Source organism: Mustelus asterias, chromosome 7 (genome assembly GCF_964213995.1).
Source record: "Mustelus asterias chromosome 7, sMusAst1.hap1.1, whole genome shotgun sequence".
In the NCBI taxonomy this organism is placed as follows: domain Eukaryota; kingdom Metazoa; phylum Chordata; class Chondrichthyes; order Carcharhiniformes; family Triakidae; genus Mustelus; species Mustelus asterias.
Window position 1 is genome coordinate 86,581,752 of NC_135807.1, and position 18,454 is coordinate 86,600,205.

Here is an 18,454-nt window from a genome sequence, read left to right on the forward strand (position 1 = left end):
CTCTTATTAATAAAAACCTTTTGTTCTTAATAAAGCCTCAAATCTCTTGACGCAACATAACATACTGGCGACGAGATGGAATCAATTGAATGGCAAAGCCTACCTGAGAGTATCCGGTTTAACTGAAGTTGGAAAAGAGGAACACCTCTTGGGCGAATGGACTCAGTGAGAGTTGTTGAGCTAGTGCCAGACCCTGAGGGGCAGCCGAAGTACCGAATCCGGTGTAGCCGATGAGTAAAGAGATTTGGAAAGATAAGAAAAATTAAAACGAAGAGCGATTAGCCTTCGGGAGCAAGGACAGTGAAACTTGAGTAAGAAGCAGAAAAAGGACAAGAGTTTGAAATAAAAGGAAGGTGTACTCTCCTTGTCCCCAAAGTGCGGGAAAGTGAATAACTGAGATTTGCAGATCTCCCGATCTGGACAGAATCTGCAGGGTGTCTGGGTAGAGATCCCTGCACTGAGAGGCTACAGGCAATGAAGTCTTAATGTTTTTAGATGAGGAGAAGTCCTCAATCTGCTAAAGAAAAAGAAAATAAGTTAAGTTAAAAGAATAGAATGGTCCTGAAATGACAGCACCTATCTCGCTGAGTGAAAATAGCAAAAAGAACGGCACACTCAGAGAAAAAAAACAGACTCTCCAGTCAGCCAGGAAAAGTGAGAAAATGGCAGAAAAATAAGAAAAAGTCTTCTACCAGGAAAAAGAGGAAAAAGTTTTAAACAGGGTCCAAAAAGGAGGAGCTGGAATTTCCACCAAAACTGGAAAAGCACGGGAAAAGCACAGAGAGAGAGAAACATTAGTTGTGGCAGTTTAATAAAAAAATGACAGTCTTAAAGCGATATTGCATTTAAAGTTGTACAATATTTAATGCAACACCTATAAGAAGGAACAAGGGACAAGAAAAAGACCTCCAATAGAGCGCAACTCTAAAAATGAGGGTCCATAAGCAATGCAAGACTCCAAAGGAGGAAACTAAAACCTCAAAAAAGAAGCAATGTTGGAGATCAGGGGAGGTAATAAGCCCTCAAGCAAGAGGCAGCGAAAGACCCCAGGGAGGCAGCAAAAGACCCCAGGAAGAGGGCAGCGAAAGACCGTAAATGATTAAGTGAAGAGTTGAAAGCAAAAATGAATTGTATCCCATCCTTTTGTATTAAAGTGAGAAGTTCCTTGACGTAGCGATGAACTACAAGCAAACAATAAAGCTTTAGTATGTTTGAAAGTAAGACAAGCCACAGAAAAAACAGTACTAAGAGTGGAGAAAAAAAAGAGTTGATAAACTTCACACAGAACAACAGCAGATAGAAATGAGTTTAAGGTTTGTGACCCTACTTTAAATGAGAAGCAGCCCAGTGATATCAAAGCTAAGGAAAAAACACTACCACTATGAAAAAGGTAATAGTAGCTAGGAAATCTGTTAGGGCCAATAAGGAACAGTACAACATTCACCAGTCAAGGAGTTAGATGTGAATAAAAAGTAAAACAGGCCGAGAGAATAAGCACAAGCAGAACTCAGCAACAGAGGTCATAGCATGGAATTCAAGAAGAGTCAAGAAATCCCATGTAATGGATGCTGTCAGTTTCATGATTGGTGCGAGAACTGCTCGCCTTAGAGTGAAGCTAATCAAGGATTTGATCCATGGTGCTCACATCGGACATCCTGTATCATCTACTGCCAAGAGTTACAGAGCAAAGTGTGCAGAGGACGCTGCAAGTCTACAAAGGGATATAGATAGTCTAAGTGAGTGGGCAAGGATCTGGCAGATGGAGTACAATGTTGATAAATGTGAGGTCATCCATTTTGGTAGGAATAACACCAAAATGGACTATTATTTAAATGGTAAAAAATTGCAGCATGCTGTTGTGCAGAGGGACCTGGGTGTCCTTGTGCATGAATCACAAAAAGTTGGTTTACAGGTAATTAAGAAGTCAAATGGAATTTTGTCCTTCCTTGCGAGAGGGATGGTGTTTAAAAACAGCGAGATTATGTTGCAGCTGTATAAGGTGCTGGTGAGGCCACACCTGGAGCACGATGTACAGTTTTGGTCTCCTTACTTGAGAAAGGATATACGGGCACTGGAGGAGATGCAGAGGAGATTTACTAGGTTGATTCCGGAGTTGAGAGGGTTAGCTTATGAAGAGAGACTGAGTAGATTCTGGCTATACTCATTGGAATTCAGAAGAATGAGGGGTGATCTTATAGAAACATATAAGATTATGAAGGGAATAGATAAAATAGAAGCAGGGAAGTTGTTTCCACTGGCGGGTGAAACTAGGATGTGGAGATGCCGGCGTTGGACTGGGGTAAACAGATATGGCGCTCGACTTATCAATCGACAGTTCCAACGTGCCACAGCGAAAAACCGCACCGACCTCCTCAGAAGACAAACACGGGACACGGTGGACGTCGTCCAGTACTTCCCCGGAGCGGAGAAGCTACGACATCTTCTCTGGAGCCTTCAACATGTCATTGATGAAGATGAACATCTCGCCAAGGCCATCCCCACTTCTTGCCTTCAAACAACCGTACAACCTCAACCAGACCATTGTCCGCAGCAAACTACCCAGTCTTCAGGAGAACAGTGACCACGACACCACACAACCCTGCCACAGCAACCTCTGCAAGACGTGCTGGATCATCGACACAGATGCCATCATCTCACGTGAGAACACCATCCACCAGGTACACGGTACATACACTCGCAACTCGGCCAATGTTGCCTACCTGATACGCTGCAGGAGAGGATGTCCCGAGGCATGGTACATTGGGGAGACCATGCAGACGCTACAACAACGGATGAATGAATCACCAGGCAAGAGTGTTCTCTTCCTGTTGGGGAACACTTCAGCAGTCACAGGCATTCGGCCTCTGATCTTCGGGTAAGCGTTCTCCAAGGCAGCCTTCACGACACACGACAACGCAGAGCCGCTGAGCAGAGACTGATAGCCAAGTTCCGCACTCGAGGACGGCCTCAACCGGGATCTTGGGTTCATGTCACACTATCTGTAACCACCACGACTTGCCTGGGCTTACAAAATCTCACTAACTGTCCTGTCTGGAGCCAATACACATCTCTCTCCATTCACACTGTCTGTACCTTTAAGACTTGATTACCTGTAAAGACTCGCATTCCAACCATTATTTTGTAAATTGAGTTTGTGTCTTTATATGCCCTGTTTGTGAACAGAACTCCCACTTACCTGATGAAGGAGCAGCGCTCCGAAAGCTAGTGGCTGTGCTACCAAATAAACCTGTTGGACTGTAACCTGGTGTTGGGTGAAACTAGAACCAGGGGGCATGGCCTCAAAATAAGGGGGAGCAGATTTAGGGCTGAGTTGAGGAGGAATTCTTCACCCAAAGGGTTGTGAATCTGCGGAATTCCCTGCCCAGTGAAGCACTTGAGGCTACTTCATTAAATATTTTAAGGATAGATAAATTTTTGAACAGTAAAGGAATTAAGAGTTATGGTGAGCAGGTGGGTAAGTGGAGTTGAGTCCACGAAAAGATCAGCCATGATCTTATTGAATGGCAGAGCAGGCTCGAGGGGCAAGATGGCCTACTCCTGCTCCTAGTTCTTACGTTCTTATGGTGGTTAGCAGTGCTGCCTCACAGTGCCAGGGACCTGGGTTCAATTTCAGCCTTGGGTGACAATGTGGAGTTTACACGTTCTCCCTGTGTCTGCGTGGGTTTCCTCCAGGTGCTCTTATTTCCTCCCACAGTCCAAAGATGTGCAGGTTAGGTGGATTGGTTATGCTAAACTGCCCCTTAGTGCCCCAAGATGTCTAGGTTAGGGGCATTAGCGGAGTAAATGCGTGGGGTTTAGGGGATAGGGCGGGTTGGACCTGGGTAAGATATTCTGTTGGAGAGTCGATGCAGACTCGATGGGCCACCTCCTGCACTGTAGGGATTCTATGATTCTATGTCACCATATTGTTCAAGCAGAAATTAGAGCAGAGCTATCATTTACCAGAGCCATTATTGGGAATTCTCTGGAGATCAAATTGAATGATTGAATTACTAATCATGCGGAAATTACAAATGAGCTGGAGAAATTAGTATTCTGCAGAGAGGCAGAAACTGTCTGATATTCGAAGGTGCTATGGAGAACATAACAATGGACAAACCCAATGAGAGAACAGAACTGTTAGCAATTCAAGAGAATTGTCTAATTAAAAAAGACAAGAAGAAAGAAATGTTGAATGTAGAAGTAGAGTTCGATGCAACTACTACAAAAATGAATGTGGCAGTTGGCTCAAAACATGCAAGCATAAGTAGGAAGAGATTGTTCCCAAATGTCGTCAGAAGAGAATAATGGATTCACCTTGAAATTGATAAACTGAAATGGATTGCGAAAGCAGATGCATTGGAATAATGAACTACTCTTTATAACTAAGCAGAAGGAAGCGTAGTGGAGGACATGCTCCTGTCTACATCAATGCAGATGAAGTAGAAATGATCGAGAGCTTCAAGTTTTTAGGTATCCAGATCACCAACAACCTGGCCTGATTCCCCCAAGCCGACACTATAGTTAAGAAAGCCCACTTTCTTAGAAAACTAAGGAAATTTGGTATGTTCACTACGATTCTCACCAACTTTTACAGATGCACCACAGAAAGCATTTTTTTGAGATGTATCACAGTTTGATATGGCTCCTGCTCTATCCAAGACCTCAAGAAACTACAAAGGGTCGTGAACAAAGCCCAGTTCATCACTCAAACCAGTCTCCCACCGACTGACACTGTCTACACTTCCCACTGCCTCAGAAAAGCAGCCAGCATAATTAAGGGCTACATACACCCCAGACATACTCTCTTCCACCTTCTTCCATCAGGAAAAATATTCAAAAGTCTGAATTCACGTACCAACCGACTAAAGAACAGCTTCTTCCCTGCTGCTATCAGACTTTACCTCGCATTAAGTTGATCTTTCTCTCCACCTTAGCTATGACTGTAACACTACATCCTGCACTTTTTCCTTATCTATGAATGGTATGCTTTGTCTGTATAGTGCGCAAGTAACAATACTTTTCACTGCATGCCAATACATGTGACAATAATAAATCAACTCAAATCAGAAGATGGGTTGATGAGGAAAAGGAAATGAAGAGATTGGTAAATTAAGCCACTCAGTTGGAGGAGATATGCTGGAGAGAACCAGCCAAAGCAGATTCAGGCAGAGAAAGAAAGTGAGATTACATGCCAGAACAAGATTACTGAAATGGTTATGCTAATAGAAATGCACAAGAACCAATATGATAAAATGATCGATAAGAAATCATGTCAAATGGAAATGCTAGAAAGAGAAGAAGCTTTATCACATGACCTAATACCAGAAATAGAATACCATTATTGGTATAACCACTGCCACCAGTGGCAAACCAAAATTGTGCAAGCCTGTCAAGACGTAAGGCTGTATTATCGTGCAATGACGGTACCTCCATGCATTGTAGAGCGTATAACCAGCAGGCTATAGTCTAATTCAAAATGATCAAGCAAAGAAAGGATGCTACTATAGCTGGACTTGCGGATAGCGATGAGCATTGTCGGGCAATACAGCAGGATACAGATAGGCTGGAAAATTGGGCGGAGAGGTGGCAGATGGAATTTAATCCGGATAAATGTGAAGTGATGCATTTTGGAAGGAATAATGTAGGGAGGAGTTATTGTGGTGACCCACTGTAATTACATGTTATATGCCTGGACACACCCCTGCTGTGCCTGACCCGAGACTCCTCCCTTTCCACCTGATCAAGCTATAAAGGTAACGGTTCCTCCCCTCTGCCTCAGTCTGGGCCAGGCTAGCTACAAGGGTGTGTTCCAGTTCTTTGCGACTAAAAGCCTGTTGTTTTCACTCACTCGCTGGAGTCCTCGTAATTAATGGTGCATCAATTTTAATCGCAAAGAAAGAAAAAAAAACAAAACTCATAGGATGGAGCAAATTTTAAAGCCCGATAAATTAGACCTGGATCCTCAAGCTGTGGGACCTGCCAACAGCTTCGATCACTGGCTGAAGTGCTTTGAAGCCTTCCTCGAAGCCTCCGCTGTCGTCCAGTCCGAATCAGACAAGCTGCACGTGCTCCACGCCCGGGTAAGCGATGTGGTATATTCCACCATCCGTGACGCTGAGACGTACAGGGACGCGCTAGAGCTCCTAAAGAGTCAGTATAGTAAACAGACGAATGAAGTCTATGCCAGACACCTTCTGGCTACTCGAAGACAGTGGCCGGGAGAATCGAGCGCACAGTTTCTCCGCGAACTACGGGTACTCGGCAGGGCCTGTAATTGCAAGGCTGTATCCGCCGCGCAGTACACGGAGGACTTAATCCGCGATGCCTATGTTACGGGCATCGCGTCCAACTACATTCGGCAGCGACTGCTGGAGCAAGGTGGGCTGGACCTACCAAAAACAGTGGCGCTCGCTGAATCTTTAGAGGTGGCCTCCCGTAACCTCGAGGCTTACGCACCCGACCACGTGGTTGCATTGTGGGCACCACGGCCACTGCCACCCCAGTATCTAGGAGGGCCGCAGACTTACGCCACACCACATCCCACCAACGGCTCGACTGCTGTGGCTGTTGCAGGTCTGAAGTGTTATTTTTGCGGCCTGGGGAAGCACCCCCGACAACGCTGCCCGGCTAGGGAGGTGTTCTGCTCTGGGTGCGGGAAGAAGGGCCACTATGCTAAAGTCTGCAGGGCAAAGTCGTCCTCGAAGCCAAACAGTGCCGCGTGCGACCCGAGGGAGCCGCCATTTCGGATGCCATTGGCCGCGTGTGAGTCAAGGGAGCCGCCATTTTGGATGCCATCGGCCGCGTGAGAGTCAAGGGAGCCGCCATTTTGGGCACCATCGGCCGTGTGTGAGACAAGGGAGCTGCCATTTTGGACGCCGGCAACTGCGGTCGACCATCCTCCAGGATCCACGATGGCAGCTGTCCAACTAGATCAACCCGTCCGCATCAACTCGCCAGGTCCATGATGGACATCCAGGTAAATGGCCACATGGGAAATTGTTTGTTCGACTGCGGGAGTACGGAGAGTTTCATCCACCCCGATACGGTGCGCCGCTACGCCCTTTCTGTGCGGCCAGTTAAACAAACCATTTCCTTGGCCTCAAAGTCCCGCTCGGTGGATGTCCTCGGGTACTGTGTGGTGACCCTTACGGTTCGGGGGACCGAGTACGAAAATTTCAAGCTCCTGGTGTTGCCATACCTCTGCGCTCCTGTACTCCTGGGGCTCGATTTCCTGACCCATCTCAGGAGTGTCACGTTGCAGTACAACGGGCCTCTTCCCCCGCTCTCCGTCTGCAACCCACAGTTCTTAGACTGCCCACCGTGCACCACTTGCAGCCTCTCGACCCTTCAAGTCACCCCTCCCTCATTATTCGAACACCTCACCCCCGAGTGTAAGCCTATTGCCACCAAGAGCAGACGGTACAGTGCGGGGGACACGACCTTCATTAGGTCCGAGGTCCAGCGGCTCCTGAAGGAAGGGATCATTGAGGCTAGTAATAGCCCCTGGAGAGCACAAGTGGTGGTGGTCAAAACTGGGGAGAAACACCGTATGGTCATCGATTACAGTCAGAGCATCAATCGGTACACGCAGCTGGACGCGTATCCCCTTCCGCGCACATCTGACATGGTCAATCAGATTGCGCAATACCGGGTGTTCTCCACTATTGACCTTACCACCAGCTCCCCATCCACCCAGAGGACCGCAAATATACTGCTTTCGAGGCAGATGGCCGCCTCTATCACTTCCTTAGGGTCCCCTTCGGCGTCACCAATGGGGTCTCGGTTTTCCAGCGTGAGATGGACCGAATGGTGGACCAGAACGGGCTGCGGGCCACCTTCCCGTACCTGGATAACGTCACCATCTGCGGCCATGATCAGCAGGACCACGACGCAAACCTCAATAAATTCCTTCACACGGCCGCTCTCCTTAACCTGACCTACAATAAGGAGAAGTGTGTCTTCCGCACTCACCGCCTCGCCATCCTGGGGTATGTAGTGGAGAACGGGGTCATTGGCCCCGGTCCTGACCGCATGCGTCCCTTCCTGGAACTTCCCCTTCCCACCAATCTCAAAGCACTGAGGAGATGCCTGGCTTCTTCTCATACTACGCCCAGTGGGTCCCTAATTATGCGGATAAGGCCCGTCCGCTTATCAAATCCACCCTTTTTCCCCTGTTGGGAAAGGCCTGCTCGGCCTTCAACCGCATCAAAGTGGACATCGTGAAGGCCACGATGCACGCGGTGGATGAGTCAATCCCCTTCCAGGTGGAGAGTGATGCGTCTGACTTCGCCCTGGCCACCACCCTTAATCAGGCGGGCAGACCCGTGGCCTTCTTCTCACGAACCCTCCAAGGCTCGGAAATTCGACACTCCTCTGTCGAGAAGGAGGCTCAGGCCATCGTTGAAGCGGTGCGACACTGCCGCCACTACTTAGCTGGCCGACGGTTCACCTTGCTCACAGACCAACGTTCGGTGGCTTTTATGTTCAACAACGCGCAGAGGGGCAAGATTAAGAACGATAAGATACTGAGGTGGAGGATTGAGCTCTCCACCTACAATTATGATATCTTATACCGGCCGGGAAGCTCAATGAGCCTCCAGATGCTCTGTCTTGCGGAACATGTGCCAGCGCACAAGTGAACCAGCTACAGACTCTCCACAATGACCTCCGTCACCCGGGAGTCACCAGGCTCTACCATTTTATTAAGGCCCGTAACCTGCCCTATTCTGTTGAGGACGTCCGGTCTATAACCAGACACTGCCTGGTCTGCGCAGAGTGTAAGCCGCACTTCTATCGGCCGGACAGGGCACACCTCATCAAAGCCACTCACCCCTTTGAACGCCTCAGCATTGATTTCAAAGGGCCCCTTCCTTCTTCTGACCGCAACATCTATTTCCTCAACGTTTAGATGAGTACTCCCGATTCCCTTTCGCTATTCCCTGCTCGGATATGACTTCAGCCACGGTCGTCAGGGCCCTGCACGGCCTCTTCACCCTGTTAGGTTTCCCTAGCTATATCCAGAGCGACCGGGGATCCTCCTTCATGAGTGATGAGCTGCGTCAGTACCTGCTCTCTAAAGGCATAGCCTCGAGTAGGACTACCAGCTACATCCCCAGGGGAAACGGATAGGTAGAGAGGGAGAATGCAACAGTCTGGAAGGCCGTTTTACTAGCGCTACGGTCTAAAGGTCTTCCAGTCACCCGCTGGAAAGAAGTCCTCCCTGATGCACTGCACTCAATTAGGTCACTCCTGTGTACGGCTACCAATGCCACCCCCCATGAGCGGATGTTTGCTTTCCCTAGGAAGTCCTCCTCGGGGATCTCACTACCGTCATGGCTGACATACCCAGGCCCCGTTCTGCTCCGGAGGCATGTGCGGCCCCATAAGTCGGACCCCCTGGTCGAAAGGGTCCAGCTCCTCCACGCCAACCCCCAATATGCCTATGTGGCACACCACGATGGGCGGGAGGACACGGTCTCTATCCGGGACCTGGCGCCTGCGGGTTCCCCGGAGCCCACTGTGACCTCCCATCCCACATCCCTAGACCCCTCTGTTGTTCAGGTAGCACCAGGTCCGCTTACTTCTTTGTCCCCTGTATGCAGCTCGCCTGAGCCCCCGGAGTCACCGCACAGTACCTGACCAGAAGGGACGACGGCGGACTCGAGCAGTTTCACCCTGCCATCTGAAACAACACCTCAACCAGTACTACGGCGGTCACAGCGACGGATCAAACCGCCCGACAGGCTGAACCTGTGAGGGGTCGACGTCTTACTTCAGCCGTGACTCTTGTATATATTTTCATGCCGCTGTATATATTGTTCCACCCATCTCACCCCCGCCGGACTCTTTTTTAAACAGGGGGTGAATGTGGTGACCCACTGTAATTACATGTTATATGCCTGGACACACCCCTGCTGCGCCTGACCCGAGACTCCTCCCTTTCCACCTGATCGAGCTATAAAGGTAACGGTTCCTACCCTCTGCCTCAGTCTGGGCCAGGCTAGCTACAAGGGTGTGTTCCAGTTCTTTGCGATTAAAAGCCTGTTGTTTTCACTCACTCGCTGGAGTCCTCGTAAATTGATGGTGCATCAGTTATACAATAAATGGCAGAGTCATCAAGAGTATAGAAACACAGAGGGACCTAGGTGTGCAAGTCCACAAATCCTTGAAGGTGGCAACACAGGTGGAGAAGGTGGTGAAGAAGGTATATGGTACGCTTGCCTTTATAGGACGGGGTATAGAGTATAAAAGCTGGAGTCTGATGTTGCAGATGTATAGAACGCTGGTTAGGCCACATTTGGAGTACTGCGTCCAGTTCTGGTCGTCGCACTACCAGAAGGACGTGGAGGGGTTAGAGAGAGTGCAGAGAAGGTTTACCAGGATGTTGCCTGGTATGGAGGGTCTTAGCTATGAGGAGAGATTGGGTAAACTGGGTTTGTTCTCCCTGGAAAGACGGAGAATGAGGGGAGATCTAATAGAGGTGTACAAGATTATGAAGGAGATAGATAGGATGAACGGTGGGAAGCTTTTTCCCAGATCAGAAGTGACGATCACGAGGGGTCACGGGCTCAAGGTGAGAGAGGCGAAGTATAACTCAGATATTAGAGCGATGTTTTTTACACAGAGGGTGGTGGGGGCCTGGAATGCGCTTCCAAGTAGGGTGGTGGAGGCAGACACGCTGACATCGTTTAAGACTTACCTGGATAGTCACATGAGCAGCCTGGGAATGGAGAGATACAAACGATTGGTCTAGTTGGACCAAGGAGCAGCACAGGCTTGGAGGGCCGAAGGGCCTGTTTCCTGTGCTGTACTGTTCTTTGTATGATGGGAAATGTGACTAACTTCAGGACAGAAGGTTTGAATTCCAGGCTGAATACGTGGACTGCTTTGTTTACTTGTGACAAATGTCTTGGGTTTTACAATGGGCAATAAAGTAATTCTAATCGATCAAATGGACAGGAAACAGATACAAATGGAGCCAGAAGATTGATTTTGAGTTCGAAGGTAACTGCCCGAAGGTCAAGTAGCCTGCAATAAACCAATTTGAATGACATGCCTATGGTCAGTGCTTACATACAGAAATGCATGTGTTTCAGCCAGGCTCAAAGGATAAATATTGAAGTTTTGAAGAACATAATCAGAGAAGAATAGAAGAAGAAAGCAACTTCAAGCTGTAAGCTTGATAAAGTCTGATCCCTCTCCATGCCTATCCAGTACAAGTGAATAGAGATACCCCTACAGGTCCATCAGATAAGTATTTAAAATCTTTGTTTGTAAACTTATTATAGTAGATTTATAGGGGAATAGAAGCATTGATATATGATACAGTGTAAGAGAGTCATAAGTATTTAAGGGTTTTTTATACATTTTCCAAATAAAGATTTGATTTAAAGATATAGTTTCTGTAGTTAGCAATTATCTGGAGCAAGGATCTTGATTAACGAGAGACAGAGAAAAGGATCAACAGTGGATTGGAGAGTGACATTGTCTGCAGAGTAAAGTATGCAGTTCTTGGTCAGCGTACAATCTTGGACAGAACTCGGAGAGTAGCAAACCGATATGAAAGAATCCCATACAAGACTATATCTGGAACTGTGCATAACTGAAACTTTTCAGAAGAGTGTTATGTTAAATGCAAGCCTCAAGATCCAGTCATTGAACAATCACGATATTGATTTGAAAATATCTGACTTGTGTATATGTTTATTTAGAATGTGGGTTGAATAAATCGATTTTGAAGATTATACAAAAAAGTTAAAGGGGGGGGAGGGAATGTTGTGTATGTGGCATCTGTCCCTCACGCGACTTGAGGGACCAATGAAAACTGAGAGTGAGTGATCACACCAGATGGTGGAGTACTGTCTTGGGAAGAATCGTCCAGCAGCTATGTAGTAAGCATGTAAAGACTGGAGCTTTGCTGCAGGGGCCTGTACCGAAGTTTCTCTTATCAATAAATGCCTTTGTTCTTAACATGGCATTGTCAAGAGATTTGAGGCTATCAGAGAACATAACATAACATGGCTGAAGAGAAGACATGGAGTGACTGGAATACCCCCTTCCCCATGACCTAAAAACCAAACGAGCGAGCAGCACCCTGAAAATCATGGGAGAGAATTTCCTGTGACATCAATAGCACCCTCATCCGATTTTAGAACTCAATAGCGCAGAGCGTATGCGATAGATACATGCTGTACCTGGCATTCGTTGAGCCAAAAGATAAGTATTGACTTTTTGAAGATAGCAACCTGTTGTACGTCCCACCCATCCCATTCTCCATGTCTTGTCCAGCACTCAATCAGAGCACACTCTATAACCTATTGTGGTGACTTGGACATTCTTCTCGGTATTCTTCTTCTGCCCCGGCAGTCAGCTGACCCTTTGTTGATGAGGCTCTATCCTCAAAATGGACCAGGTTTCTGTGGTACATCTGGAGAGCACATGGAGGGTAAATCTATCCTATTGTCTCACATGCCAATGCTTGGACATGGTAAAATAATGGCTCTTGTTCATAACACCAAAGATCAGCAGGAACTAGGAGGGGAACCAGAAACCAAGTATTCAATCCTTAGACATGATTATATTCCGAACATTCTCTCTCACTGTTGATTCTAGCACTTTGAAATTTGGTAAGTACTTATTTATTTATAAAGGTGTAAACCAATGCAACAGCAGTCATTTTTATGCACAGGTTTCAATTTAACTAATATTTATCCAGTTGATGTATGATGGTTAAAAAGGATTGCACTAATCCAGTTTACCAAATTCAAACGAGCAACTACTCACCTTGATGACTTATATAAATCAATCATTGTACAATTCCTCACCAATCAGGTTTATACATTCAGTGGACAAGATACATGGATAAAAATGCTGCTGCATGATCACACCACATACATAATCTAATGGTTTGGAGATAGCTAGTTACATCCAAATCACAGTTTTTAAAAAAAAGTTGAATTGAAACAGATGATTTATGAAAAGTATGGCATTTTAGTTCCAGGATTCTTGTGTGTGGGGAATGTAATAGTTGACTGCTTTGTTACTTCACAGGTAAATAAATCTTTGAAAAGCTCTATTAATGGCGCTAAGCACATGTAACACTTCAAATTGATGTTTTCGGGTAATCTCAATTCAGCCTCCAGTGCAATCAGCGCAAAATTGCAATCAAAAGTGCCACTCGTCAGCTCTTATTGGACACTCCTGTTCTGAAAAGGCATGAGAGAAGAAGATCCGAATTGGAGAAAGCACACTGATACAGGTACTCCACTGAAAGTGGGAATTATCACAATCCAACACTATCAACAGGGGAGTGCATCGAAGAACCTGTGAGCACGCACACCATCATCTTCAATCATTTAACTTAATAGACGGGAAAATCACAAACAACGTGCCTACAATTTCCTCAGATGCATCACGCCCTGCCCTGCAAGTTCCACATGAGCACCAATTTGCAGAACCACCCAAACGTTCAGAGTCGGTCTGCTTTTCATCCAGCTCATGCCACATCTATCTGGGATATACGTGCTGCTGCAGCCAGTCTCAAATTAGAAAATATTTTCTGATTAGAAAGTCACTCAATCAGTGACGAACGCAAGCCAAGAATGAGTTTTTAAGGTTGCAAACAAAGCATAGATTCATAATCAAAAAAGAAATAACTTTAAATGTCCATTCCCTTGTGGTAAGCGTACAGACACACACGTACAATCGACAAAATTAACAGGTTTAATTTGCAGCTTATTATTTATTACTTATTATTCAGGGGTAAAAAAAATTCTGAAAACTCTCATGTTAATTTCCTATCGGCTGTTCTATAATTAGCTATTTCTTCATTTCCTGAGCTGTAAATCTTCACTTTCTCTATCCTCCATTCAATACCCTTGGACAGCGCACTTTCACAGAGCTTCTGCCTTTACTCCACTGTAATTTTCATAGCACAGCTAGAGAAACTCTGCAAATGCACCCTTGTTTTTCTGGATTGCCACAGCCCTTTGGTGAAAATTGCTGCAGATGATCAAAGAGAAACCCACAGCAACCCCTCCCGATGTTTTTTACTTGCCCACTGCAAGATATATTTTCTGTAATTCTTGCACCTTTACCATTTTCAGTCCCCTTTTCTTACTCATTCAGTATACTGGACATATTCTCTTCCACCATCTTCCGTCGGGATAAAGATACAAAAGTCTGAGGTCATGTACCAACAGATTCAAAACAGCTTCTTCTCTGCTGCCATCAGACTTTTGAATGGACCTACCTCGCATTAAATACGCCCTAGCCATGACTGCAACACTACATTCTGCACCCTCTCCTTTCCTTCTCTATGTATGGTATGCTGTGTCTGTATAGCGCGCAAGAAACAATACTTTTCACTATATACTAATACATGTGACAATAATAAATCAAATCTTTTTGATTATCGAAGTCTATGTTTAATAATCCTCTTCTCTACTATTTCTATTCATTCCATCAAAATCCATTTGTTACCGATCTAAAATTTTTTCTTTCTAAACATGATTCTAATTCATGGTTGATTGAAAAACTGATAATTTCAGTAAAGAAATTTGTGATAATTGATGCAACTTAAGGACAAATGTTTCCTCCTTTTCCTACATGGGAAACTCTGATCGTTAATTCCTACTAGTGCGTTGGAAGTGTCATTTAAAACTGCTTTGCATTTTCCTGTATCTTTTCCAGTTTTTCCGTTTTATCAATCATAATAAGCTGCCCAGAGTCCGCTACTTGCTTTTCCTTTCTTTATAAAAAAACGTGCATCATCGTCCAATGAACACTGAGCCTCAGGGCCTTACACTCTAAATCTTACCTCAGAGGCCTGTGATTTTTGGGTGTGGATAGATAAATTTTTGGACTCTGGAAGAAATCAAGGGAAATGGAAATGTGCAGGAAAATTGATTTCTCAAAGATGAACTGTGATCTTACAGAAAGGTGAAACAGGCTCAAGGGGTTGTCTGGCCTACTGTTTCAATTTCTTAGCTTCTTATTCAAGCAGTGCATATACAAAACAACGTGCATTTATATAGCACTTTTCACACACTCAGGACATGTCAAAGCACTTTACAATTGATAAAAACTTTAGAAGTGTTGTCACTGTGGTAACTGGGAAAAGCTGAATCCAATTTTGTGCACTGACAGCAATTAGACTATTGATTAAGGATAAATATTGGCCAGGGCACCAGTCAGAGCTGATCTGTTCTTATCTGAATGGTGCCATATGATCTTTTACAATTCGAAGGACAGGTGAACAGAAAGACATTCAATTTAATGTATTATCCAAAAGATGGCACTGAAGTATCGGCCTAGATTATGTGGCCAAGTAAAGGGAGCGAGACATAAACCCACAACCTTCTTACTCAAAGATGGGAGTGCTACTACTGAGCCACAATTGGGAACCTAAATTCCAGAAAGCAGAGTGCACAAGGTCAAAGCTCTTCTTCAGCTGAATATGGAACAACTTGGCAGTGGTATTCAATAATGCTGGCTCAAACTGTTTTGAAAGAAAGGGTCAATATTGAACCAATACCAGCAGCAGAACAACAAATATAGTTCAAATGAAAAATCTGCCAGCCAGAACATACTGTGTCACAATACCATTGTTCTTCTGTTCACAAAAATAAGAAAAGTAGAATAAGGGACTGGAGGAGACAGGAAGTTAGACATTTTCTTTTAAACTCGGATCTGATGTAGACTGCTAGGACAAACAAGTCTGTAGTGTTGTGTGGTATGACCATCATGCTAATTTAGATAAGCTCAGTTTCAGCAGCTCAAAACTGCACATCCATGAGGCGATCCTGGCCAAGCTGATCCAGTACAGCTACAACACTGACATCTACCCAGCCGTGTGTAAAATTACCTAAGCACGTTCTGTCCACAGAAGGGACCAAATCCAATCCAGCCAATTACCGCCCCATCAGTCTACCCTCAATGCGCAAAGTGATGGAAACTGTCGCCCAAGATGCTATCAAGTGGCAATTACACAGCAATAACCTGCTGAACAATGTTCAGCTTGGGTTCTGCCAGGGTCACTCAGCTCCTGACTTCATTCCTCCAGCCTTGGTCCAAACATGGACAGAAGAGGTGAGTTGAGAGTGATTGCCCTTGATGTCAATTCAGCATTTGACTGTGTGTGGCATCAAGAAGCCCGAGCAAAGCTGAGAAGGTATCTCCCCACTACTTTCACAAAGGTATTTGGTGATGAGCAACAAATGCTGGTCTTGCCAGTGCCACTCACTTCAAGAAAAAAAGGATCAAAATCCCCTGGGACCAATTGTCCTGATGTTGCCCTGCTTAGCTAATATTTCCACCCAACAATTCATTCCAGTGTTGACCCACCATAAATCATATTAGTTCAATCAAGTATCCATTAGTGTTGGCGGAACACATCTCTCAAGTCGTACAGGAGGATTGCACCATGGGGATTACAATTGACAACAGTAACTTGTGGAAAGCCGAAAATAGAAGTCACAGCAGCTAAGTACAGAGAGAAAGAGGACACTGTAAAGAGGCAAAAACCAAATTGTAAAACAGCTATTCTACGCACATTCCTGGATAAGATGCAGCAAAAGAGAGAAGGACTCCTGGGGTCATGTAAGAGGATACCTCAGAAAATTATATTGTGTTCCATAAGGAGGAAGATGGCAGCACTGTTCTCACCCAGAATATGGAGATGCCGGCGTTGGACTGGGGTGAACACAGTAAGAGTTTTAACAACACCAGGTTAAAGTCCAACAGGTTTATTTGGTAGCAAATGCCATTAGCTTTCGGAGCGCTGCTCCGGAGCAGTGCTCCGAAAGCTAATGGTATTTGCTACCAAATAAACCTGTTGGACTTTAACCTGGTGTTGTTAAAACTCTTACTGTGCTCACCCAGAACTCCAGACCAGGGCTGGAACATTGACCTAACAAAGATTGACAAGGTAAACACTGGTAACTCCCTCTTTCCTTCCTTGGGTATCATTTTAACACCATCCTGTTGCTCAATTTGAAAATATACCTGGGTACCTAACTCTACACACTGCATTATGGTTCATTCTCAATCTTACAGTTTATATTTTGCAGCTTCCCCAACAGGAATTATTTGCATGAAAAAGCTTCATATGCTCTTGCTTTTTCATTCCCATCTGGCATTCAAATTGTCACTTTGTACAACACTCCCCAGGTGCAACAGAAAAAACACTGCTCCAAAATCTATTACATCAAAAATCACTTCACTAACTTCAAAGTGAACCTTCTGGGCAGTATCAAAAGATTTTGGGAACAGGTAGGAATCTTTTTACTTTAATTCTAAGTTACCCATGATATATAATGATGGGTATTAGCTACTTCTACACCAGTCATCCACATATACTTTTTATTAAACTACAAGCAACACTGAACATCCATGAATGGCAACAAAGAGTACAGGTGGAAAAGAGTAACACTCAAATTTGCAGATGTCAAAAAAATGAAGCTTTTACTGAAATATCAAAGATGCATCAGAAGTAGCTTGTAAACTATAGACCATCAGTATTTTCCCTGAATGTTTAATGTTTCCTTACCTTGAATATTAGATGCATCACCGTAGGCATTCCTTCTTATAGCCGAATGTTCAGCAGCAATCAGTGCACTGGATTCTCCATCCTGTTCTTCAGTAGTAATAATCTCTAGGGCTCCAAATTCATTCATCTGAAACTAATAAGAAAATTAAAGATTTACTCCTATTTCAATGTCAGAAAATAATCACTTGGCAACCTTACAAACAAGACTAGTTAATGAAACAAAACGGTCCTCGAGATGGGAATGTGTTCGCACTAGTTCACTTGAATTAATGTTTGAACAGTGAATGGACAACATATGATTCCACAGCTAATAAGAAGAAAAAATTTCTAAAAGCTACTCATGTACATGATGGCTTGTGGCTGCAACAGCAATACATTTACCGTAGATGCTAAATTCAATTCTGCCTTTATCCAAGAGTGGATTGCTCAAGAAATGTTCACTCTTAAAATGGTATGTACTGTCACCGTCAAAAATCTTGAATAGAAATAAATTTCTACTTATGCTCAGTACATTTTATTCTGATGTAAATGTTATCGTATTACATAACTTATGAGTGTGCATTGTAAAACCTATCCTCATACTACTGATGGATTGACAAACAGGTAATTATTTTTCATGATATCGTATATGTGAAATCAGTGTAGGCTGCCTCAACTTGCAACTTTCCCTCTCCAATCAATAGCAACCAATTTATGTACAGCAAGGTCCCCAAACAGCAGTGAGATAATGACTAGATAATCTGCTTTTTGGTGCCATTTGAAGTATAAATACTGAGCAGGAGACCAGGGGGGTGATTCTCAGGCCCTTCGGCGTCCGGTGCAAATCCTGCTACGTCAGGAAGATACCAGGAAATAGGATTAATGTTAAATGAAGAAAGATACGTTAGCCACAAAAATCTGTAC

The 18,454-nt window shown here is 44.8% G+C and overlaps 1 protein-coding gene across 4 annotated transcripts in view; it reads right to left on the minus strand.

Annotated features, from left to right (window-relative positions):
* Positions 1 to 18,454, minus strand: part of LOC144495835 (lethal(3)malignant brain tumor-like protein 4) — a 316,415-nt gene that overhangs the window by 226,160 nt on the left and 71,801 nt on the right. For all 4 annotated transcript variants that reach the window (XM_078216430.1, XM_078216429.1, XM_078216428.1 and 1 more), the window contains one exon: positions 17,552 to 17,684. In XM_078216430.1, coding sequence (XP_078072556.1) covers positions 17,552 to 17,684 — 133 coding nt within the window. The remainder of the gene's footprint in view (positions 1 to 17,551; positions 17,685 to 18,454) is intronic.